Source organism: Amblyomma mixtum, chromosome 6 (assembly GCF_055824585.1).
Source record: "Amblyomma mixtum isolate Tamu chromosome 6, ASM5582458v1, whole genome shotgun sequence".
Lineage (NCBI taxonomy): Eukaryota > Metazoa > Arthropoda > Arachnida > Ixodida > Ixodidae > Amblyomma > Amblyomma mixtum.
The window spans coordinates 155694474-155719322 of NC_143017.1; the positions used below are offsets into that span (position 1 = coordinate 155694474).

The 24849-nt window shown below is 47.4% G+C and overlaps 1 protein-coding gene and 1 long non-coding RNA gene across 6 annotated transcripts in view; one reads left to right on the plus strand and one right to left on the minus strand.

The window, feature by feature from the left end:
• On the minus strand, positions 1 to 23708 carry LOC149340905 (uncharacterized). Its single transcript, XR_016283663.1, has 2 exons — positions 23438 to 23708; positions 1 to 103 (listed from the first exon to the last, which is right to left on the minus strand). It is a non-coding gene; the product is annotated as an uncharacterized LOC149340905 (long non-coding RNA).
• LOC149340904 (uncharacterized) overlaps positions 1 to 24849 on the plus strand; it is a 347683-nt gene that overhangs the window by 149423 nt on the left and 173411 nt on the right. The window contains exon 1 of one of the 5 annotated variants that reach the window (XR_016283662.1): positions 19166 to 24406. The exons of 3 other annotated variants lie outside the window; for them this stretch is intronic. Coding sequence is in view for 1 of the 2 variants with exons in the window: in XM_089549828.1 (XP_089405954.1) it covers positions 24313 to 24406 (94 nt within the window). In the remaining variant the exon portion in view is untranslated. Of the gene's footprint in view, positions 1 to 19165; positions 24407 to 24849 lie in introns of those variants that run through there. One more of the 5 variants, XM_089549828.1, reaches the window with a different exon arrangement.

Here is a 24849-nt window from a genome sequence, read left to right on the forward strand (position 1 = left end):
TGCAGTGCGTAAAAGAGTTTATTCGGCATGCAAATGTTACCTACGAAACGGCAGTTCCAGAGCTGCCCACGTACTGCTTCCATGGCTGGCACAGGGGCGCCATCTGCGCAGTAAGGAAGGAAACAAATGCGAAACATGAGTGCAAAGTGAGCATTGCTTTTGTCGTCGAGATAGACTGCAGACAGTACAGTGCAGTACAGTGTTCAGCTAAAGTTTCAGCAATGCGAATGGGCGCGACAGCACTGCACAGACAATTGCTATGCATGCGCATGCATGCGAAAATGAGCTACTTCGCACGCATAACAGGCAGTCTACCTACTCTGCAGCTCTAGAGCCACTGTAGCTTTAGCAACCCCACTTTATATCGACCGCTGCAATACAAGTAAGCCGCTGACAACAAGAAGCATTTGGCGGCGACATGTGTGGCTTAGCCACAGTGCACGGGAGTTATGTGGCAGAGACGCTCGTGAGGAAGGGTAGCGTAGTTTATTATGTGAATGTCGTGCTGTGCTGGACCGAACTTTTTAGAGCCCGAGATGAAGCGAGAGGAGCGAAATTCAGTGCGCAGCGAACAGCGCACAAGAAGCACACGAACCCCCGACTAGACAATGGATACTTCTGCCTGCTCTTCTATACAGTAACGTGAGATTTCCAATGCATAAAGAGACCTTTACCTCAGCAAGAAAAGAAAAAGAAAACGTAGCACTCTTGCAGTATGGAAATTCTACAGTGGCTTAATTTAATGGCGTCGTCGAAGTGCCTTTCTCGGTGCTGTGTGATGATCTCAAGGATCTTCATGTTAGTCATCATCACTGACGTGACGTTACCCCTTGCCAAATGCGGCGGGGTTATCTATACTTTCACAAGGGTTGCAGTCCGATATAGCCACATCTCCACAGGTAATTTATGACAGCGAACACGCAAACAGCAAAATGACGCCGTTTCCTGCATCGCTTCCATCTGTCGGAGCAGAACAGGACCATTATAGATGATGACATGAACGAAGGGGACGCCATAAGCCTCCGACACACTGAAACACGCGAAATATGGGCACCGTCTATGCCACATGCCAGGTTAAGTAACTAAAACCACGCATCCTGAGTTTCCCTCTTGGATAGCGTTTTCTTTTCCGCGCTCTCGCATCCGGCCCATCAGACAGATCATGCAGGTCCGCTCCGCGCTAATAGCGCTGGCAGCACCAGTATGTCGGCAGTCCCGTCTCGTCCCGCCGGCACGCGCTTGCACAGACACGCTGTCTAGTGGGCCCAACTCCCTTTCTGCTTCCCCCTCTAACGCGCACTTGAACCGAACATGGCTACAGCACACGCACGCAAAATGCGTAGTCTGCGCGCGAACGTAAGTCCGCGCGCGTGCATGTTTGGGCAGCAGCGGCGACGGCGGCGTACTGCAGCAATTACGGCGCTCGTCGTCGTCGCCTGATTATTGTGTTCGTCGCGCGGGCTAAGACGACGAGTCCCGGCCGCCTAATGATGACGACGGACGCTGGCGCGCGTGCCCGCCTGAGGAGCAGCAGCCGCCCGCGAGTGTCTGCGGCCGAGACGGGGGTGTGCGAGTGCCGTTGACCCTGCTGTCGTAGCAGCGTGTTGGTTCCTCTCTCTCTCTCTCTCTCTCTCTCTCTCTCTCTCTCTCTCTCTCTCTCCCTGATTCCAACCCGCTTCGAGCCGTTGCTGCCGCGCTTCCAGGGCCAAGAAGAACGAGCTTGCCCGCGGAACGTGTCAGATGAGTTCCAGGCGTTCTTAGTCTGCACTGGTATACAATGTACAGAGTGTGGTTGCTTTTCAGCACGTCGTTTGTGCTGATAGACGCGAATCATAGTAGAGAGAGGGTAGGGAAGATGGCATTGTTGGCAGCACATAATGAATAAGGGCCACAGCATAGTGGTCTTGACTGATTTGGACCAGCCAGATGTTCTTTATAGTGGGCACCAAGACGATTATGCGACGTCCCCGTTTCCGCTATTGTAAACGTGGGTTAACTCTTCCTTTGGCTCTGGAATTGCTTGTGAAGCACTGACGGAGAATTTTATAGCGACCATACCAAGGGTAATATGACTGACTCCAGCACGCGGTACAAAAGAATCAGGCAGTTTATAGTGTTTCACCGAGCCAAGTGGGACATGCCGTTTTTCATTAAGTTCACTCTGCTATTTTTGTTCACGTTCAGTCTAACTGTTGGTTGTACTACTTGACAGCGCAAACGCACAGCAGATTCCTTCACAACCCGTCCATTCATCTTTTTTTTTTCCTCATAAGACTAATTTCAGAAATGCGATTCCTTTTGTAGTCTTTACGATCGCATATGCACAAGCTGCAGCAGCTTGTGGATATGTATATTGCATGTAGGATTATATAATCATCTGATCCGATCGTGATTAGGATGTATGCTTAAGGTGATATGTTATGTACTGCTGCCTCTGCTGCGCCCGGCGAGGCCAAGACCTAGTCAGGAGACCAATAGTCTCCTTTTGTCTTGCCTCGTGGGCAATACTTGTATTGCCTAAAAATTAATAAATGAAATGAATAAATGAAATGTCAGCACGGAGCCCGTTCGAAAGTGCACTGAAGCTTCTGACGCTCCGGAACCTGTGCAGCCGGCGGTGTTAGACCGAACGCGAAGATACGCAACGTACCAGCGCCCAGGGGCAGCAGCTTGAAGAAGCAGTGAGGCTACTGCGCCGGTACAGCTCAACCAGGTAGCCAAAAAGCTGGTGGTGCGCCGGTACACAAATTAATCAAGCTGGAGCCTATTGGGAGCTTTTACAGTATGGGTTACAGTTTGGTTTACAGTTTTACAGTTTACAGTTTGGAACAAACGCGGGTTAATGACATCTTAGTTGAAATCAAGAGGAAGAAATGGGCGTGGGCAGGGCATGTAATGCGAAGGCAAGATAACCGCTGGTCCTTAAGGGTAACGGAGTGGATTCCAAGAGAAAGCAAACGTAGCAAGGGACAGCAGAAAGTTAGGTGGGCGGATGAGATTAAGAAGTTTGCGGGGATACAGTGGCGGCAACTGACAAAGGACAGGATTAATTCGAGAGACATGGGAGAGGCCTTTGCCCTGCAGTGGGTGTAGTCAGGCTGATGATGATGATGATGACAGTTTGGAAAAGCAGTGAGGCTGCTGCCTGTAACACCGGTACAGCTTTACAAAGCTGTGAAGCTGCTGACCCAGGCGCGCGGTCCAACTTGAAAGAAAAAGCAGTGAGCTGCTACCCAGGCCAGTCTAGTTTGAAAAATGCAGTGAAGATGTTACCCACGGCACTGGTCCAGTTTGAAAAATCACTCAAGCTGCTGTCTAGAGCGCTGGTACAGCTTGAAAAAGGAGTAAACTGCTGCCTAGGGCCCCAGTCCAGCTAGACAAAACACAGAATCGGCTGCCTAGTGCAGTCTGACAGACTAGTAAAGCTGCTGGTTAGGACGCCAGTATATAGCTTGACAAAGCAGTGCATCTGCTGCCTATGGCGCCGGTACAGCTTCATTTAATTAATTCATTTATTATCTGCATCGTATTAATGGAATTACAACAGGGGGAGGGATGCCGAAACGCTAGTATGTAAAATGAACCTAATACAACAACAACATAAGAACACTATAACATACATAGCTAGATTAAGCACACAGTGCGCGGAAGAATGCATTGTTTGATGAGGTTGAAAGAACTCCAGGCGATGAAAACTTCCATTGAAGAATTGTTCGAACGAAAAACAAATAATGAAAAGTGTCACTCGTAAATAGAAACTCCTTAACTTTGAAGCCATGGTCCCTTCTCTGTTATATGTACACAGAGCGTTTCGATCAAACTGCTTGCTTGTTTGGGATCAAGCACAGATCATAGGTTAGCTTATGATGATGATAATCATCATCGCCCTGACCACGCCCACTGCAGGGCAAAGGCCTCTCCCATGTCTCTGCAATCAACACTGCCCTTTGCCAGCTGCGGCCACCTTAACCCCGCACACTTCTCATCCACCCACCTAACCCTCTGCCGGCCCCTGCTACAATTGGCTCCTCTTGGAATCCACTCCGTTACCCTAAAGGACCAGCGGTTATCTTGCCTTCGCATTACATGCCCTGCCCAAGCCCATTTCTTCCCCTAGATTTCGACTAGGATGTCATTAACCTGCGTTTGTTCCCTAGCCCATTCTGCCCGCTTCCGGTCTCTTAACGTTACACCTATAAATTTTCTTTCCATAGCTCACTGCGTTGTCCTTAACTTAATCAGAACTCTTTTCGTTAGCCTCCACGTTTGTGCCCCGTTTTTTCCTTCGAAAAAAGGTTCAAGAATGAATTCTGGCGCGGGTCCACATAATGTCTTGGATGAATACTGAGCGCGCTGAGGCTTCCCCCGTTTCATGCTACGGGAACAGTTGCCTATTCTTTTTGTCACGATATTCTCTGAAACGTCACGAACGTAACTGTGTTCCCAAACGCTCGGTGCACGGTAATTTCAATACGTAGTTGTTTCAACGCGGTACATGGCTTCCCTAACTGCTCCCACGTGCTGACCGAGCAGCGAGAGTTCGCTGTCACCATTCATGATCCCTTTCCGACCACCCCGACGTCACATTCAGTACGGAAGACTTGCTAAACTACGACGAGAGAAGGAATAAATAGAGACCCGCGCGCTTGCCCCCAGTGAAAGCGTCACTCACGCCGTGATAAGGCCGGAGTATAAGATCGCTTCCAGTTGGAGAACAGTGGACAGCGGCCACGGTCAATTGAAGGCAACGCGGTTCCCGCACCGGCCGTAACCGAAAGCCGTCTCTCGCGGCGTCGGCAGCAGCAGAATCAGCACAGCCATCCACGGAAGCCCCCGAACGCGCCGAGCCAGACAAGCGCAACAATGGCAGGGCAGCAAAATAAATCGATGGCGCGAGGCGGTAGTAGCGCGCGCGCGCGCGCGCGCACGCCGTCGCGTCCGCCGGGGGATCGCTCGTTTGCCTCTTTACTTCCTTCTCCTCTTCGTGTTCTCCTCTTAGTCCTCTCTTCTTTCTATCCTTCTAGCGAGAGACTTCGCGATTCGCTTTTATTTAGTTCGCGCCGCGGCTGCTGCCGTCGGGCGTCGAGAAAAACCCGGCAGCAGACGGCGGCTGACCTTGCCTCGCCGGGAGCGCCAGACGCGAGCGACCCCGCGAGAGATGCAGAGAGGAGGAGGAGGAGGAGGGAGAAAAGACGAAAGGGTCAGGAGGTAAGCGCCGAAGGGAAGGGAAGTGCCGCCGCAATCGTGCGCGTACTACTGCACGGCGGGGATGGCAGTAAAATGACACTGATGAGGCGAAATGGAGCCGATTATATCGGTTATTACTGTGCCGGAAAGACGGAAAGCAGTGCGGCTGGGCTGGCGGCTCCCAAATATAAGTGATTATTTCCAGAGTGTACTTCATCGACGGGACTACTCCTTGCTGCCGAGGCTACTTTTGCCCGGTTTCTGCGGTTGTTGTTGGCTTCTGCAGTGTGGGGCACACATACGAGGAGGATAGGCCAGGGTTTGGCGAGGGTTTAGCCCGATATGTGGGGTTATTCTCCTTTTCGTTTATTTGGCGTAGCCTGGGCAAATAAGAAGGTTGCGAGTTACTGAATCATTTATGATGCCTTGAACGCGAACACCTCACTTGGAATGATGAAAAAAGTATCAATTTAGTTTCAACCTTTTGTCTTCAATGTCAACGCACGCAGGCGCGAACGCAGACACGCACACACGCACGGGCTCACCAGAGTGCTCCACAACGTGACGTAAAGGCATCAGAGCGGTTACATCATTCTGTCTGCCTAAGCAACAAAATTGGTCTGTCAGGTACACTGTAGCGGTTAGTTTCGTACCAATTGAACCATGTATTTTTTCGCCCCCCCCCCCCCCCCCCCCCCTTTGATTCCCTCATCAATGATGCTTTTTTCCAGCTTACAGTTACGCTGTACAATGCTACTAATTCGCCACTTATGTGGCCAAAAACTAAACTTTATGTCTCCCTGCAATTCCATTGCTTTCAGTGATGTAAAGACAATAAAATAGCGAATTAATTTGCCGACACTGTCCTCACAGTCGCACTTCCTATTGCCTGCAATATGCAGGTGCATTAATCAATCACTCTCTCTCCGAAAGGAGATGCGTCACCGTTCCAAATAAGACTGCGTCTCACAATTCTTCATATATTGCTGTTCTACAACGCGGGCGCGCCCCGGGAGAGCGAAAGAGGTTATTTAAAGACAAACAATTATGCAGGTGCAGTAACTATCCCGCTCAGTATGTGGCCACCTCAACCGCGTCGTCAGAGATAGGCGCGGATGGAAAGAAGAAAGATGGCAGAGAGCGTCCCGGCCGTTGCAGCTCACAATGAATGCGAGTGTCAGTGAATTGCTACCAAGCTGATTTCATTGCTGGCCTACAATGCTGGCCTACAACAGTAAAGCCACTCAGTTCCTTTGGTATGCACTAGTACGTAGCGTGCAAATACATTTACGCAACCCCTAAGGCGTAGTAATTATGAACATGTAGCTGAGCTAGTTACAAGAGGGTTTCTTATAACAACTTGAAACTTTGCCACTGTTGCCATCATGTGCAAAAACATTGCCATCGTATGCGTCTACCGACCGCCCCAGGGCACGCTGTCAATTTTTTTAAACTACATTGAATCACTCATGGATTTTGTCAATTCCCGGAAGAGGCATGTAGTGATCATAGGGGACTTTAATATCGATCTTAACTCTAATAACCCTGCTAAAGTTCAACTTCTTGAAATTATGCTTCAAAATGGTTGTGAGAACGTCATTGAACAGCCTACGAGAGTCACATCGAATACAAGTACTCTGATCGACTTATGTTTCACAGATTTTTCTAAGTCTGCTAGTTGCTCCGGTGTATTTTGTTCAGGACTGAGCGATCATCTACCAATTTTTGTAGCATTACCGATCGCCACACGTACACAATGCACAAATAATACTATCCGTATCATCAATGACGGCAGAAAAAAGACCTTTCATTCACTTGTTGAAAACTTGAACTGGGCGAACGTATATAAGGAACCCGATCCATCTGTATCCTACGATATTTTTATGTCCGAATTACAAATTTGTTACGATGCTGCATTCCCCCTCACAACAATTGTTCGGCACAAGAAAGCAAGAAAAGAATGGATTACGAATGACCTTTTTAAGCGCATAAAACACAAGGATAAGCTGTTCGAACAGTTTCTGCGGACGCGTGATATTGCAAAGCTGCAAGAATTCAAGCGGTTCAGAAACAAACTTAGCTCTGACTTAAAGAAAGCCAAGTGTAGATTCTATCAACATAAGTTCGAAAAGTGCGCAGATAACCCCCGAAAAACATGGAAACAATTCAATGAACTAAACGCCACGCACGTTTCTGGTATACCATTTGAATTAGTTATAAATGGAGCCACTTATTCGGAGCAAAACTTAGTTAACCTTATCAATGATCATCTAGCTAACGCAGGTGCTGGAAACTTTTCATCTCTTTCATTGCCTCACAGCAGTCTGGAGAGATATATAGGGCAGGCGCTGCTTGAAAGTGCATTTTTAACGCCCACTTCTGAGGATGAGATAAACCTTATAATAAACTCGTTCGATAACCGATCGGCAGCTGGCCACGACGACATTAAAGCCGCACCTATAAAAGAAACTGCCCACTTAATCTCAAAACCGCTCGCTTACATCTGCAACCGCATACTCGCTTCGGGAATCTTTCCTGAGAAAATGAAGATAGCTCGTGTCGTCGTCATTCACAAGGGAGGAAAATACAGTGACCTGAACAACTATAGGCCGATTTCAGTTTTGCCTCTTTTTTCGAAAGTGATTGAACGTGTCATACACAAACGCCTCAACAACTTTTTTGTTGCAAAAAACATCATATCAACAAAGCAGTACGGGTTCCAGAAAGGAAGATCAACTGAAATGGCTCTCGTACAAATAAAAAATAAAATAATTAAAAATATTGAGGATAAGCTGTACACCGTTGGAATATTTCTAGATTTTCGCAAAGCCTTCGATTCCATCAAACATCATATTTTGCTAAGAAAACTGGAAATATGTGGAATTAGGGGCATAGCACTTCAACTCATGCGCAGTTACCTTGAGTCGCGTTTTCAGTTCGTATGCCTACATGGCTACAAATCAAACCCAAGGAATGTAAAATATGGTGTACCGCAAGGATCTATATTAGGCCCTTTGCTCTTCTTGATCTATATAAACGATATAGTTAACATTCCTCAAACTGATGACATAGTATTATATGCAGACGATACGAATGTATTCTTCTCTGGAACAAATCTTAATGAACTTGAAAACACTGCTAACACGTGGCTATTAAATCTTAGTGTATGGCTAAACTTAAATAGTCTTGAACTCAACGAGAAAAAAACTAAATTTATGCTTTTTTGTGCAAAAAACAAACCAATAGATTACGATTTTAAGCTTCGCTACGGCTCTTGCTACCTTGAACGTGTCAGCTCCCATTCCTTTCTAGGAGTTAAATTCCATCACAACCTAGGCTGGAGCGACCACATAGACCACACCCGTGTCAAGATAGCGAGAGCTATTGGTATGCTTTCCCGGCTTCGAGATCTTATACCTTGCTCGCTGAAAAGACAGTTGTATTTCTCTCTTATCCATTCTCGCATCAGTTATTGTCTTCTTATCTGGGGTACTTGTAACAAAACTGACTTAGAAAAAATATCAGCCTTGCAGTCGCGTGCAGCTCGGTTACTTTTACCTGCAGGAAACAACACAAATAGTTGCTCGGCAAATACACAGTCTCGAATGATCCCTGTGAAAATCATGTATGAACTCAAAATATGTGTGTTTATTTATAACGAAATAAAAACAAATTACATTAATTTTTTTAACACGTACCTAAACAGATCTACCGGTTACAGCTTGCGTCAAACTTCTGTTGTGGTAAATAGGCCTCGTACTAACTACGGAACACAATCAATTGAGCATCAGATCATGTTGATGTGTAATTCTCATCCGTTTGTAATAGATGCAGCTAAAAATAGTTCCACGCACAGGGGTTTTAAACGCATCTGTTCGTCTTTCTTTTTGTCTAACGTTGTGTCCTAACAAAATGCTTACTTCTGTTTTTGTTTGATGTAACCCTGCTGGGGGGGAGTTCTGTGGTGCGGTGGCCTCATAGATTGTTCATAGTAGGATGTCGTGCGGTCTGTGTGGCATATCGTGCGGTCTGTATGATATGCCATACAATTCGTATGATATGTCGTGCGGATGGAGTGGTGTGTCGTGCAGATTGTGTGGTGTTCTGTGGTGGATGGTCTGTGGGGTTGTTGCGTCGTAGGGCTTTTTTTTTCAGCAGGGAATGCTGTATCGGTTCGAACAACCGTAATGTATTGCTTTACTGTACCATTTTTTTATATATGATTTAGTGTGTATTATTATTTTATTATCTGTATATATTTACAAGAACTGTTTATGATGCGTCTGTTTTGTAAGCGATGGCAAAGACAGCCTTTTGTTGTTGTACAATGCAATACCGCTCCTGCTGCTGTACCCAGGCGAGGACAAGACCCAGTCAGGAGGTTTAGCACCTCCTTTTGTCTTGCCTCGTGGGCAATACCTGTATGTTGCCCGAAGGAGAAATAAAAAAAAAAAAAAAACTTGTTACACGTATAGTGTGTACAAGTATACAGTGCATACAGGTGTACAGAGCATACAGGTATACAGTGTTACAGGTATCAGTGCTACAGGTATCAGTGTTACAGGTATAGTGTTACAGCTATACAGGGCACTTGCCAAAGAGAACGAGTCGCACCGAGCTGAGCTCCAGATCTACCTCGACAAGGCTATACAGAAATGTTCGTCAGCGTGCGCCTGACGCTTTGGCATTTCGTCTCTTCCAATGAAATACGTCCGCCACGACTGGGAATCGAACTCAAGACCTTGTTCACGAATCTGTCTACAGAATCGTCGCTGCGCGCGCGGCGAAGCCACGAAACTAATTTCGCTAGAGGATGCACAAGAAAAAAGAAAAAGAAGGACATCACGGCTACGAAGTGGATCAGAGGGAGGTGGGAACGACGTCAGTTGTGTTCCGACGAGAACCAAACATTAGACAGAAAAGGTCCAACCCTTGTCACGAAACAATAATGCATGGAGCGCGACTTATGTCAGTAATGACTGTATGTACGTGTGATCAGTTACGAGCGTGCTTTTACAGGTCAAGAGTTATGCAAGAACTTTCGGTTGCATATGCGCTCGCGATTTGATGGCTCTGACTCAACCCTTGTTTTGTATTTTTGTCATTTTTTTCTCTCACGATCCTTCGGCCTATAAAAGGTGTGGCTTTCACCGAATAAATTCAGTTGACAGTTAGCGCTTGTGTGTGTGTTTCCTCTCTTTTTTGTCCGTGTCTTTGTTTGCGCTATAATATTTCTAATTCAATATGAGTCACCTTCGAGTAATAATTAATAGTTACGAACGTCAGTCGCCACACACACGTGAGTGAGTGAGTGAGTGAGTGAGTGAGTGAGTGAGTGAGTGAGTGAGTGAGTGAGTGAGTGAGTGAGTGAGTGAGTGAGTGAGTGAGTGAGTGAGTGAGTGAGTGAGTGAGTGAGTGAGTGAGTGAGTGAGTGAGTGAGTGAGTGAGTGAGTGAGTGAGTGAGTGAGTGAGTGAGTGAGTGAGTGAGTGAGTGAGTGAGTGAGTGAGTGAGTGAGTGAGTGAGTGAGTGAGTGAGTGAGTGAGTGAGTGAGTGAGTGAGTATAATTGAGGTAGTTGAGGTCCCGCGGCCGTTGTTTTTTTATTTCTACAGCGCTAGCTGTTAATGCGAATGTTCCCGAGCAAAGTGGGTTTGTTGTCGTCGTCTACCTCACGGCAGTCAAAAAGCGTTTATTCAGCCGAGCTTGACCGTAGGGAGCGGTAGGGAGCAGGGGAGTATAGGGAATCCAGCATAAGGCATCCCGAACACGTGCTGCATCTTTCTCTCCGTTAACACAACCACATGCCATATAGGGCTGATTTTCTGCCTTACTGGTTGTATAATCGCCATTCGATGCTGTTTCCAATGAAAGAAATTTAATGTGCCAGTAATACACGTAATCACAAAGCATGTCCAACATTCTCGGACAAAAATTTTTGAAAACTGGAAAATTGCAGGACACGGTTAATAAAATATTGAAGACAATGGTCCATTCTTCTGATATGTAGCAAAATATTTCTTTTAAAGTGTCTCCTTCGATCGCATCGAACAGTTAAGACTGCCATAGAAGACCCATGGGAAAAGCTTTTCATGACAGCAAAAACGGTAATGGAAAAAAAAAGTACAACAGTGTCGTAGGGTGATCTGTAGATATATTGATTGCTGTGGTCAAATCTTGTATTATATGAAAAAAAAAAAATCGGTTATATACCGTTTCCAGCTCAATAATGCTTTTGTCCGAAATTGCTGGGTATGGTGTGGACCTTAGTTTTTGCAAGAAACGCCTTAGTTTTCAAGGGAAAAACCGCATTGTGCGACAACAGGTGGAAAACTTTAATGGCTTCACGAAATTTCACGTTTGGAGCCATGTAGAACAAAACAATATTTTGTCGAGCGTCAACCTTTTTTGTAAATTGACAAGCAAGCTTTTCTGCATGAAGCAGCGGAATAAACTTTTTTCTCAGGTGAAATTTCACGGCGAGAAGTTGCAATCGTTGCTCAAAAAGTTATGCGTTATTCCAAGAAAGGCACGTACATTTCAGGACGACCCTTGGACAAAACGGGATTAAAACTTGGCGCTGAAACTTTTTCTCGGTACTGTTCAGTCCTTTCTACTATACCCCCAGGGAAAAACCATACTTCTAGACAGATAAGTTTTTTTTTATATATAGTTGCGCCTTTTAACTTCCTGGAGTCAAAAATTGAAGAAAATGGTCAACTTTGACTCCCATGTAAAAAAAAAAAATACCATCACTTTTCTTTAAAATTTCCCTGAAAGACCTTCAGTACCTGGCGAGTTTAGCGCTACAATAGTGTGTTGCTTATTTTATAATAAGGCATTAAATAAATGCACACTGCACACCATACTTTGTTCCTTTGCCATTACTCTATATAGTTCGTTTAAAAGAGTAACGGTCACGAACTGAACATCGTACTCTATGTGTGTGTGTGTGTGTTGTGCGCATAACACACAAAACACCGCGTTCGCCTACACTTTGCAGAATCGCAAACATGCAAACGTCGTTCAAAATACCAGCCCGGTGAGGCTTGATGATGATCGGCTGCTTAATGGTGGACGATTTAATGATAATGCAAAAGTAACAAGGACGCCGTTGTCTAATTATGAGTCTATAACTCATTTCCTCTACGTCATTTGAGGAAAGGGCAGCACAGTTTCCTCAAACTTTCAAGTTTGTTATCTCACACAGGTTACACTGATCGACTTGCTCAGCATCAGAGCGTTCTAACCCTCAAAAGCGAGCTACTACAGACTTAATATAGTACAACGGTCTATACCTCTTTCCTCGCGACCCTATATATGAAGCATCCAGCAAGAGTCGAATGGAAGAAGAATAATCAGTTCATGCTTGGCTCCGAAAGTCATTGGGCGCCTATTACATGAGTTTATTTCTTATCTTATTTAATTGCCATATACTGCTAACCTTGGATGGGGTTTTTGCCGCAGGGCATAACGTAGGACACAGAAGATAACGGCTGAAAAACGACTGAAAAATTTGCCGCACGCTGTTGAACCTGCTGAATGTATTAGTGAAGCGCAAAAATTATTTACGATTGTCACTTCAGCCACTTGACTACAGCAAACAGCAAGGCGAAACTGAACATTCGCCGTGTCATCCCGTCAACACTTAGTGCTGCAAAAAACAAGCCGGATGCGAGTGTCATTCGATTTTCTTCACGAGTACAAACTTGCGATATACTTCAAAGGTTCTCCGATTAACCATGTCTTGCGCCAGCTGCGGCCAGCATGTCCCCGAAAACCCCGTAATCACAATCGCCGGCCCCACTATTCCGTTATGTGCTTCGCTTACCTTATCGTGTAATCTACAGCGAGGTACTGTTATTATACTGTGCAAAGATAACAATACCCATCAAATACAGGAACAGTGCTGTCATTTCCCCAACTTCGTTAGTGCTCTGCGCGCAATTTTTTCATTGTACATTACGCCGAAATGTTTCCCTCAGGGTAGCGAGTGAACGCAATAAGCAGGGTTTCTGGAAAGTCTGGAAGGCTCACCAATTCCCTGGGCTGCAATAAGCGCACGGCGATCGTCGCACCGCCACCCCAGGGCATCCGCGCCGTCCCCGGCGGCACGGGCACCTTCGGAGGCGTCGCGGCCGCCGCACAGCGCATGCGCACCGCTGACGCGCGCGCACGCACGCACCTAGCGGCAGCGGCAGGCGAAGCGGCGGCTGCTGCAGCCGCGCACGGCCTGACGGCTGTTCGTTGACCCCGTCGTCAAAGGGGTTTGTGGCTTCATTCCCGGGGAGCAGATACGAGGCCCGCGGGCGTCCTTCCTATACCACCCTTCCCCGGCAGGGCCCGATAATAGCCGCGATAGCCCACGCCTGGACCCGTTCCTCCATGGCGACGACAAGGTGTTGTACTACGCGCCAGGGTTCGATAACCGCGGGCCGTCCCGCCGGCCGACGGGCCTCGCTCTCATTTGGACAGGGACGGTCGCTTCGCATGCTGGCCCAGAAAAGGAAAAGAAAGCAAAGACGAAAGTCCCTGGGAAAAACCAGCGCTGTGTAGCTGGGGAAAAAAAAAAAAAAAAAACAGACGAACCGTGTGAAACAGCGCCAACAGGAGTCGCTTCTCCAAGTTGTTCTCTCCCTCTCTGAACGGGACTGGGTGTTATTTTCATGTTTCCAGTTTCTCCGCCCGCCTTATTTCAACGGACTGGAACGTAAAGGTCCACTCGGACGAAAAATTACGCCAGCTATAACTGTGGCAAGCAGTACGACACCGAAGAAAGAAATCGAAAAAAAAAAACAGGCAACAGAAGGTCACGAGCTGCATGGGGTGTTGGAATGTGACACGACGCACTGGGGAAATATTAAAAAGTGTACAGCACTGCACTAAAGCGGGCCATCGGAATGCATTTTGCTCTTTCCAGATGCATTGGCGCAGAATGCAGTGCCACACACCGGAGCGACATACGTATTGAGGCGGGGGTTACATCGAGGCCATCTCTACCACCTTTTCGCCTCGGAGGAAATTAAAAAGTTAGAAAATTATTATTATTATTATTATTATTATTATTATTATTATTATTATTATTATTATTATTATTATTATTATTATTATTATCAAACACAGGACAGAAATGAAGACCCTGGCAGGTAACGTTACAGCGACTGTCAAGTGGTTCCGCAAGAACCACCGCATTCATGTCAACGCCTCTAAGACAAAGAAGACATCGCCCCGTAAACAGGCCTTGATAGATTTACCTGTTTTTGCATACCGATCACTGTTTTTGTTTTGTTGTTCTAGCCCTGTTCAATATGTGGACTTTTTATAAATTTGGAGTATATTTTGACAGTGATTTGATATGGAGCACTAATATCACGTACATTTGTAGCAAGCTCTGCAATTGATTGTAACACATTTTATTCGTCGGAAAGAACTCGGTGCTAAGAGGTCTCGTTAAGTGGTCGAGATTGTATAGTCCTCGACGACTTTGTCAGCCCACTCCACCGCCAGAACTTGCGTTCTGGGGTCAGAGCTCTGCAATGTATCATGGCTTAAGTTCAATATCAAATCTCCTGCTTTGTTTGTTCGTAAGATTGTCGCTTTTGCCCTCGCAGCATTGTAAGTTTACTCATAGTTCTTTTTGGAAAAAACTACTCTGTGCATCTCCAAAAACTCATTGAGGCTGTGCTAAAAGGGATTTTTGAAGAACGTAGCATTCAACTGCACGATCCCAAAAGATGGGTCCTTGTTTGGCTTCCTAAGAATGCCTTCTTTTCGTCTTTTTTTTTTTTTCGCACAGTCTTCTCACGTCACTTTTGGAATAGTGGTTTTAATTATGTCCCAAGTCGCACATGAAGAAAATCGCCACACTATGTCACTTAAGGAATTTGCTAAAGGAATCCGGGCGATATATATCCGGACTGCTTTAAATATCCTTCCACCCGATTACATCAAAGTCAATTTTAAGGTTAAGCTAAAAGATTTCGGTAAGAACTTAAGCTAAATTTTGCAACCCTCTGGTATGCTTACCCAGACTGCGTTAATTAATTTTGTTCTTTTATACTCACTTGTTCTCTATATCTGGTTTATTTTTCTTTTGGCCGCCGCGGTGGCTCAGCGGTTATGGTGCTCGGCTGCTGACCCAAAAGACGCTGGTTCGATCCCGGCCGCGGCGGCTAGAATTTCTTTGGAGGAGAAATTCTAGAGGCTCGTGTACTGTGCGATGTCAGTGCACGTTAAAGAACCCCAGGTGGTCGAAATTTCCGGAGCCCTCCACTACGGCGTCTCTCATAGCCTTAGTCGCTTTGGGACGTTAAACCCCATAAACCAAACCATTTTTCTTTTGCTTTGTTTTGTTGGTATGCATCTCTTAAATGGCACCTTGATTCTTTTCCTTGTGTGTTTTATCTGTATGTGACTGTCTTTGGCTGTGTCTGACTTCTTAAATGGCTTTATTTTTGCACCAAGTTCAATATGCCTCACGTTGGCTTTGACGGGTCCGCCTCATTTTGAAGTTGTGTTTTATTTATGCAATACGCATTATTATTCTTACGAACCTTGCTTTCTCCGAAGTTTTTTTTTTTTTTTTGTAAATGTTTGTTCCCTGTTGCTATGACTCAATCTCTTGCCTGAAGAGTACGCGTACAAGTGAGCAAGCATACCTTAATTCACTTGACGACCTGTACATTTCAAAGAGGATCATCATATGGTGCAATAGTATAGCTTCATGGGAGTATACCATCTTCAGCGCAGATGACTGAGTAAAAACAGTCATCAAATCGGCAATTATGGGAAGACAACCAATGCGCCTGACTGGGCTCATTTGTGCTACACACTATCGCTGAAGACATGATCCCCGGCCATCACGTTCCGGACTCTCCGCCTTCAAAAAATTTAGCTCTGCTGTACATCAAGTAGATTTTTCACTGCTCTCCATGTCGTCTTTGTCGCAGCGGTATGGCGGTCGTAGCCGAAGCCTTGATGACGCCATTACTGCGGGTGAACATGGTCACTTCGTGGGTAGCCGGGGCATCCACAAAACTTACGGCGGGCACATGAGACTGCTTACATTCTTCGAGTGCGAAAGCATTGGCGCATCGCGAGCTCTGCTACGAGGTTCATTAAAGATTCCTTCCTTTCTAATGACACGCCTACTCATTAGCATAGAGTCGTAAGGAAACGCATGTTACACTAGGTTTACCTTTATTCGCCAAGAAGCAATGCGTTTTTATAGCCGATGGTTTGCTTGCTTGACATGCTATCTAACGGTCCTTGGTTCAATTTCCAGCAAGTTGGGAAGAAATTTGATTTTTTTTTTCATATGTGCTGTAGACGCGTCACTATAGTGATCTAGAATACCATATCGTCACTATCTTATGGTCTATTGCTGACGTCATGCGAGGTCACTGAGGAATATCGTGCCATGGACGCCGACTTAGGCTTTTGTGCTAATGGACTATAGGGTGAGGGAGGCATAACATATCGGCACTGCAGCTCCTTCAATACAGCAGTTGTCTCCCAACAAGTGTGTGGCCAAGCGTTGTCATGTCGAGTGCTAGCTGATGAGGCACCTATAGTTAGAATTGTAGATAGTCCTGACTTAGTGCCATATGACTTGTCGCTATTGCCAAAGCTTGTGTCCGACCGTAAGTTCGCTAATGCAATGCGTAGTTGGTGTCTCCAGCAGCCAGCCTCATTCTTCTCTAACGGCATGCAAACACTGCAGTGCATCGAAAACGCAGGTTTCCCATTGTTGTTGCTGAAACTTGGTTCAGCGCAAAAGACGAACACAAAGAAAGGAAACGACACACACACGGAGGGCTTTCGTTTCCTTTTTTTGTGTTCGTCTTTTGCGCTGAACCAAGTTTCAACTATGTCCCACCAACTAGCCCAGCACGAAGTTTTGTTAAAGTATATTTCCCATTGTTGGTGGAGACATAACGCCAGGAATTAACTGTTCTTTCGAAAGAATACATTTCAAGCTTTATTTTTAATGCGAAAACTTTGGATATGAACAATTCATAAATGCGTTACAGAGGCTAAACTTAGTGAACAGCCCCCGTACGTACTACCGAGTGCATTGCTTGTCCGCTGCTCGTGCACGCGGGGTACGTATTCAAATGCCATTCCCATTTCTACTCTATCCTCGTGTCAGTACGACTTGTTCCAAAGTCGCGATCCGTTACCCTGTTATAGTTCACTTTTTGTGCCCCCTAGAAACAAAAAGAAGCGGTGGGGGGGGGGGGGGGGGGGGTGAAAAACTGATTAATTTTCTGCGCGGAGAACAAATTCCTTTACTGAAGTACGATGACCTAGGGCATACGTTTTGATAGTGATCATTCTTTTCCCGATTCGTTTTTCTGCTCTTCTACTGCTGGTATGCGAAGCGTATTAGGTATATAGAAAGCTGTGTCGGCAGCCGGCTACATACACTGTACATGCTGCCTAATGAGGCGGAAGGTGGGTGGAAAGAAGCATCTTCACAAAAAAAAAATAAATTAAATAAAGACTGTCCTACATGGGCTGCGGAAACGGCGCTCATATGGGGTGCGTGTAGCTATACTTGTAACATTGGTACTTTCGTGAGGCACAGGCCTGTACGAACAAGATTTTTTACCATTTCGTCCTCGTCGCAGTCATAGCAACTTACTTGCGGACGCGCGTAAGAAAATAAAATATAGGCTTGTCTGGCTTGCTGTATAGCAAGTCTGGGATGAACAGAAGAAAGTTGGAAGTATGTATACTCTCATTTACAGGGAAAAGGTGCTAAGACGCAGCTATATAGTTTACATACGTTTATGCCCAAGATGAGAATGAAATGGTCGAGGCTCGATATACACCGGCGAGACGCCGAAAAGCATTAGCCTCGTGGACTGGTGTTAGAAATCAGTGGGTCAAGATAAAAAGGAGAGAAAAGAGAATACATTATCTCTGCCGAAGTTTAGAACCAGTGAAACGACAGCATCCCGGCAACAAAATGAAACTATAACAGCGTTGATTTACGTATCGCGCGAATTGCTGTCACGCCCTATCAAAACAAGGTTTATAAATGGTCTACCAGTTGTAACTATACGCGCAAGAAAACGCGCTCCCCGTGTCGTAAATGAAGCTGCCACGGTAAACTCGACTAGGGGGCGCACGGCGGATTGATTCGGGAGCCGCTGGCTGATGGTTAGTCCGGTCCTCCAGACGGACTTGCGTGATATCCGCACATGTGCTGCACACTTTGCGCTATCACTCGAGCCCGCCAATAGTTCAGTCCACACGAAGCAGACCCTGTATAGCTCCCAGCATATCCTCACAGATGATCGAGCGCAGTGCTTGCGATTCTATACAGCAGTGCACGAGAAGTGCAACTTGGAAGGAGAGGGGGGGGGGGGGGGGGAGGGGGGGGGGAGGCATACAAGTGCACGGTCGCCTGAGGCGCGGTCGCAGCCAGCGCTGTAATGCATCGCGTCCGAAAAAGCCCGGCGGCCAATTTATGGCCACCCCTCGCCTCCCGATCACGAAGCGGCTGCGCCTCACGGAGCGGGTTCCCGCCAGACGGGCAGCCTTCGCCTCCGGGCCACTTGCGCAGGCGCGCCGTGTGTGCGTGCGAAAAAAAATAGGAGGACGGGAGGGGGGGGGCATTCGCTGCGTCGTCATCGAGGAAGGGTTCGGTAGTGAGTGAGACAGGCGCCCGCGAATGTTCCCGCTCCGACGATGCAGGGCTGTAGTGGTCGCTGGCCTGACGCGGCACAGATACGGTTGCAAGCAAGCATTAGATTGAGTCGTCCGAGCATTATAGTCTGGCAACCATACGCAGCTCGCTGTCTGCCTTTATTGACGCTGTATTCCGTGGTATTCACAGCTGCTCGTGGGTCACTCGACGCACATTTAGATAAACGTCTAAATTCATCCTTAACACATTGCAACAGGTTTACAGATTTCTCATAGGTGTTTGATGACCTACATTTCGGAGATGGGACAGTGTTTTGTGTTTAGGGATGGTCGAGGTGCTGTAGCCCAAACCAGAATTGGTGTGCCGGTTACGACGGCCGCCCCCATATGAAATTAGCGGCTCCTGTACCTGCCGACGTTCAGTACAATTGCTGGATGACGTGTTCGAATCCCTGAGAAACTGAGGCTGCCATCTTTAAGCATCTTCTACACATGACTTATAATTTCGGTTTCTTATCTCTTCCGTGGCGCCGTCTATTATACGGCGTCCTTCACAGCCCATGTTTCGCTTTGCGATGTTAAAGGCCAATTGAGAACAACTCCATCCAATTATTATCCCCACCAAAAATTGATTCTCTGACTCCTTCTGAATGAGCTGACGTTTGCCCGGCATTCATCGGCGAGAAAATCAGATTTGAAAATCTTCCCGAGAGTCGATTCAATCTCGTGACGTCCTTACCGAAAAGGACGGGTTGCCACCGCTTTGAAGTGAATGGCGATGTGGAGTAGCCTCCGGGATCTGTGCCCTATAATCGGTGTCGACGCAGGCATTTTAGTTGTGAAATCGGCCGCTGATGGCGACACATGTATTTCGTCTTTTCTGTCTTTTATATATAGCTCACAAAAACTCCGCTTTTGGTGAGAATAGTATCTTTCTGATCAGCACCCGGTACCCTGTTGACACAGATCAACTTCATTAGTCCTTTGTGTCCCTTTGGACCCCTCAGTTTGCAATTACTTTTGCACTGGGTCATCAGTGACATAGCCCATTCTTTTGGCGTCACCTGCGGAGCTGTGTAGTGTACTTCAGGTATTCCGCCTCGTTGCATCAAGGGTATGTGTGCGAAAAACGCAAGCATCTGAATAACCGAAACAAAATGAATGCAAAAAAAATAGGTCCTCTGCTGCTTTCACCCAACCTGCAGCGTCATATATTCGGCCAGAATATTGTATATGCCCAGCCAGATGAGCTACCAAGAACAGCCGGGGAAACCATGGTTTGCCTTATACGTAATCGAAGTTGCACGCCTTTGATAGCACAACCCTTAGGAGATGTAAAAGACAGATTTGTGATAGAAATGATTATCCCAGCAAGCCAGTTGTATACGCCCTACTCGTATTTTGACCAAAACGACACAGCGGATGTCTGGGTCTGTACTGCCAGTCCTTTCTGGTGATGTATGGGATACATGGCTTAGGCTTCAATTTCTTCCGCAGGACTCTTCCTGATTCCTGTTACAAAACCCAGCGTCTGAATAAAAAGTTCAGACACTCAAGCAGCGCGCGCTGACACTAATATAGAGGACTGTTCATTCAGTTTAATATATGAAAGGAACTCGCTATGTTGGAGTAGGAGTTAGCCATACAAAGACATAAATGCTTGCAACACGCCAAATCTGTCTATAGAAGCTACAGCCGTATGCCGAAATTGTGGGAACGGAATATTGGTCAAAAAAACTTCATTTCATCACCGCCTTTGCACGCGGCCTAACTACGAGTGCACATGCATGTTACACTGAGAACCAGCAGCGGCTTTGGCGTTCGGCTGCTGAACCCAAGGTCCTGGGTTCGATTCCAGCTGTGACCACCAATGCCGAAACGTCCGTGTGTTGTGCGATGTCAGCGCACGTTAAAGAACCCCAAGTGGTCTAAATTAATCCGGAGCCGATCACTATGCGGCATCTCTCGTACATTGCCCTTGTGTCGCTTCTGGGTGTTAAACTCTACAATGTAATTTTTCTTTTTTTCAGTTAATATCAAGCAACACGCTCTGCATGCACAGGAATTTCTTTATAAAGGCCGCGCTCCATAAGCTTTTGAGGCTGGTGTACAACCTTCGAAAACCATTGCTGGCATGTCGCTCGAGTTTCTTATGCTGGCGCTGATTTTGATATACGTATGTTGTGACAACTGACGTGACGGCGAAAATGAGTCTTCCATTAAAGTGAACTGGCTGCTATGTTCTGTGGAATGCTGCCAGCTTCTTCACAGCACTGAACTTATTTCCTGGCGTTCCCCGGCCAATGCAGTATGTGCGATTACGTATTCTCTCAGGAAGATGTAGAACATGAAGATTGCTACTTTTTTTCCCTTCACTCTATGTGCCACATAACTATAGAACGGTTGGCTTTACTTTCATGCAATGACAAAGTATCTAACAGCGAACACTCAGAATATCCACTTCCTCAGTATATGCAATTCATGCACAAACATAAACAGCTGTGGCTTGCTGCAGTCGTTTTAGGCCTCACGCGAATTTTTTAATGAAGACCTATACAAACGGGTTCGAACGCGTCCACTGCAGGACTTTTTTTTTTCGTATCTGACATCCGGGCAAGGTTGTCTTTAAATTTTTCTTCAGTAATCATTCCAAAATTCCAGCTTTTCGGGGTTACGTCCTTTATAATAAAATTGACAATGAAGGACGCTTCTCGCATTTTTGTATTTGTCTTTGAACTAAGGCGCCAGCTAACAGTGCCACAATGCGGTTTCTTTAATCCTCAGGTCAGTTTTATTTTTCCGGAGTTATGCAGCTTACCAACAGAGGTGTGTCACATCGTTATATGTATTGAAGCAAATAGCCTTTCATTATTACCAACAGCGGTGTATACAATGTTAAGCAGTCACCACTTCGTTACATGTATTGAAGCGAATAGCCTTTCATCATTACCAACAGCGGTGTGTACAATGTTATGCACTCACATCGTTATATGTATTGAAGCAAATAGCCTTTCCCCATTACAACTTGCGCTTAAATAAGTGTTGGCACCATGTGCAGGATTCCGCGGACCACTGTAGATAACGATGCGAATGGTGTACTGGTGTACTAAAGGCTAATTGCGCGCGTGAACTACGGCAATACATTTCAGACTGGCGTCCAAGTTCGATCAATTCTGAAGCCGAAAATATCAGGATGAACGGTATTTATGAGCTGATGAAGTGCATATAGGCATGTTCAAATCGCTTGCATACGTGCGCCGCACGTTTACTTACATATAGGTTTATGCTGGCGAAAGGCGTTGGAAAGTGATACACTGCACTCAAATAGCCCTCAGGCCTTCATCATATGCAAACTACACGAACAGTGATATCAGCAGCGAATATTATTGCGCTGCATATTGAGTTACGCACATAACCCAAAGCATTTTCACTCACTAAACGAATTTACTACTATCTTTGATTATTGGTCCATATGGCTGCATGCCAGGGAAAACTCATCTGATATTTTTAGTACGTCCTGCTTTTACTTCTTTCTAGTGAAGGAAGTCGCAATTTTCTCAATCATATTACAAGCCCAATACAGATAGGCGTGCACGGCTAGCAACAGTTTCTCGTAATGTTTGTAATTTACCAGCCATTAACAAGAAAGAATGCAATAAGAAGTTTTCCACTGCCTATGAAGACAAAATCACAAAAGCGTTGCAGCGCTTGTGTAGATTTTTGTGAGAGGCTTTTTATGTATCATTTCTGTACTCTGAAGGCTTCTTGCAGTCTTAAACGGCAACCGATCATCTGTAATCACGCAAAGTGCCCGTTCCTGATTTGAGGTAAAACCAGGCATCGCGAGACCAGCACAGTTATAAAACAGAGCATTCGACGTACACGCTTTCAACCTCACGTGGTCCATGCAATTACACATCATTAACAACTCCAATGAAAATTTTATCACTTCAGGCTAAAGAATACAAAAATTTAGGAACTGAAAGGCAACTGCCAGAATGAATGAAAATATTTATTTGCCCGCCTTTCTCTTAATGCAATAACAAGCGGCACATTGAAATTTGACCCCCGTTTTGAATGGGCGCTAACACTTTCTACGTGATCGCGTTCGTGAAATGGCGACCGCACTACGTTCATCGCTCTTTTAGTGTTACGTATGCACTCGTATGGCTACCGCCAAACATGTGCAGAACTTTGCTTAGGCCAGCGTGCTGCCACGCCGACGTCTACAGAACAGTGAACTGGATGGGTTCAGATGACAACTTCCGTGCACTGCAGGGCTGCGCGACTCAGCGCTCGACGCCCAGCTGCATCGCCGTTGCGCACACACAGACACATATACCACGGCTGCGAGCGGCGCGTTCAGGGGCACAGATTTCCGCCGCAGCACGCGAGACGATTCAGGCAGTGTTGCCGTGCACAGCACTCCGCATTGTTGAAATATCGCCGTCTCTTCTCGCGCCACATGCGTAGCCGATCGACATTTGGGTGACGACGTTTTAGCGCTGACGCTGGGCTTGGCGTCGTCAAAGATGGCCGCCCGCGCGGTCGCGTCGCCCTCGCGCGAATGCAGATAATAGGGTGGCACGCATACGTACCCACGTTCCGAGCACTCCGGAGCATTTAACTAGCCGCACAACTGGCTTCATTTCATGGCGTAACACGGGAGCCGCAGACGGGGAAAAAACACAGATGCCCAGACGCTCCGCGCGAGCACTGCGGATTTCGCTCTGCCTGCGAAAACCCAGACGCTTCTCTGTGCGGTCGACCGATGGGAAGAAGGGAGGAGGAAAGAGGGGGAGTGAAGGGGGATGGAAAAAAGAATAGAAGAACTGCTCTGCCGCCGCCGCCGGAACCGGAAACTGTACATTTTCTTGTTCGTCTCGCGCGCGCGCGTCCATGTAGTCACCGCTTCGAGGCTAGTCTTCCCTTTCTTGGGTTTGCTTCCCTTCGCCACCCCGCCACCCCCCGGTACCCTCCTCGCCCCATTTTCACGAGTGCGCGCTGTCATTCAATGCCCAAAAGCGGGCCCCCATTGGCCCGTTTGAACGGACGCATAAAAAATGGCGGTGCCGCGCTGCGTTCATTGGCGAGAAAGCCTGTTTGGGTTCCCCCTCCCCGGCTCGCGCCACGGCGCTCCCGCCGCCATGAGGGAGAGAGCGGTGAGAGCGAGGCAGCAGCTTAGTTTGAACGGTTAGGCCTAGCAGACGGCCGCGGTGGCTCGCCCGCGGCGCGGCCGGGCCTGTTCCGTGGCGTGGATTGCGGAGCCAGACGGAGCCGGCGCAACCCTTTCGCTCCGCCGGGGAGCCGTTGGCCGGCCGCGCTTCGAAGAGGGGCGCGCGCGCCACGCGGCCCGTCGTCGACCTGCGGCGGCGGCGGCAGCATCGGCGGCGGGCACCGCTGTGGTGCAGTGCTGTGGCCGGCGGCATCGTGTGCCGGCGCTGTGCAGTGTGTGCTGTGCGCTGTTGGGGGGATGGCTTTTGCAGCCACGCGCCTGCCGGCGCCAGCAGGCGCCGCCGCGAGCCAACGAGGGCGGAGGCCGCACGCCGAGCCGCGCCGCTTTGCAGGTGAGTCTACCTCGGCCTTATCGACAGTGTTTGCTTAACCCGATGCTGTCCTCCACGCCGCGTTCCTCACTGTTTGTTTCGTCGCATTTGTGTCCGCTTCTCCGCTGTGCGACCTAAATTCGTGTCCTCGCGGGTCCGAGGTGCACCTACGTTCCACGTGTACCAACGCGCCGCGCGCGCTGCCGCTGCGACTCGCGGCGTTGTCGTCGAGGGGAGGTGGGCTGGGAAGGAAGGAAGGGGGGGGGGGGGGGGGGTTCTGCGCTTGGACATCCCCTGCCGACGCGTCACGAGACGGTGCCTAAGTAAACAGTGACACCTATAAATTAACTATGGAATCGCAATTTCAAAGCACGAGGCACGCGCCCCATTCGCGATGGGGTTATTGCGGGCACGCCGCTCGCTCGCGACCTTCGCCGGTCGGCCAGGTTGCCCTTCGCGTTCGG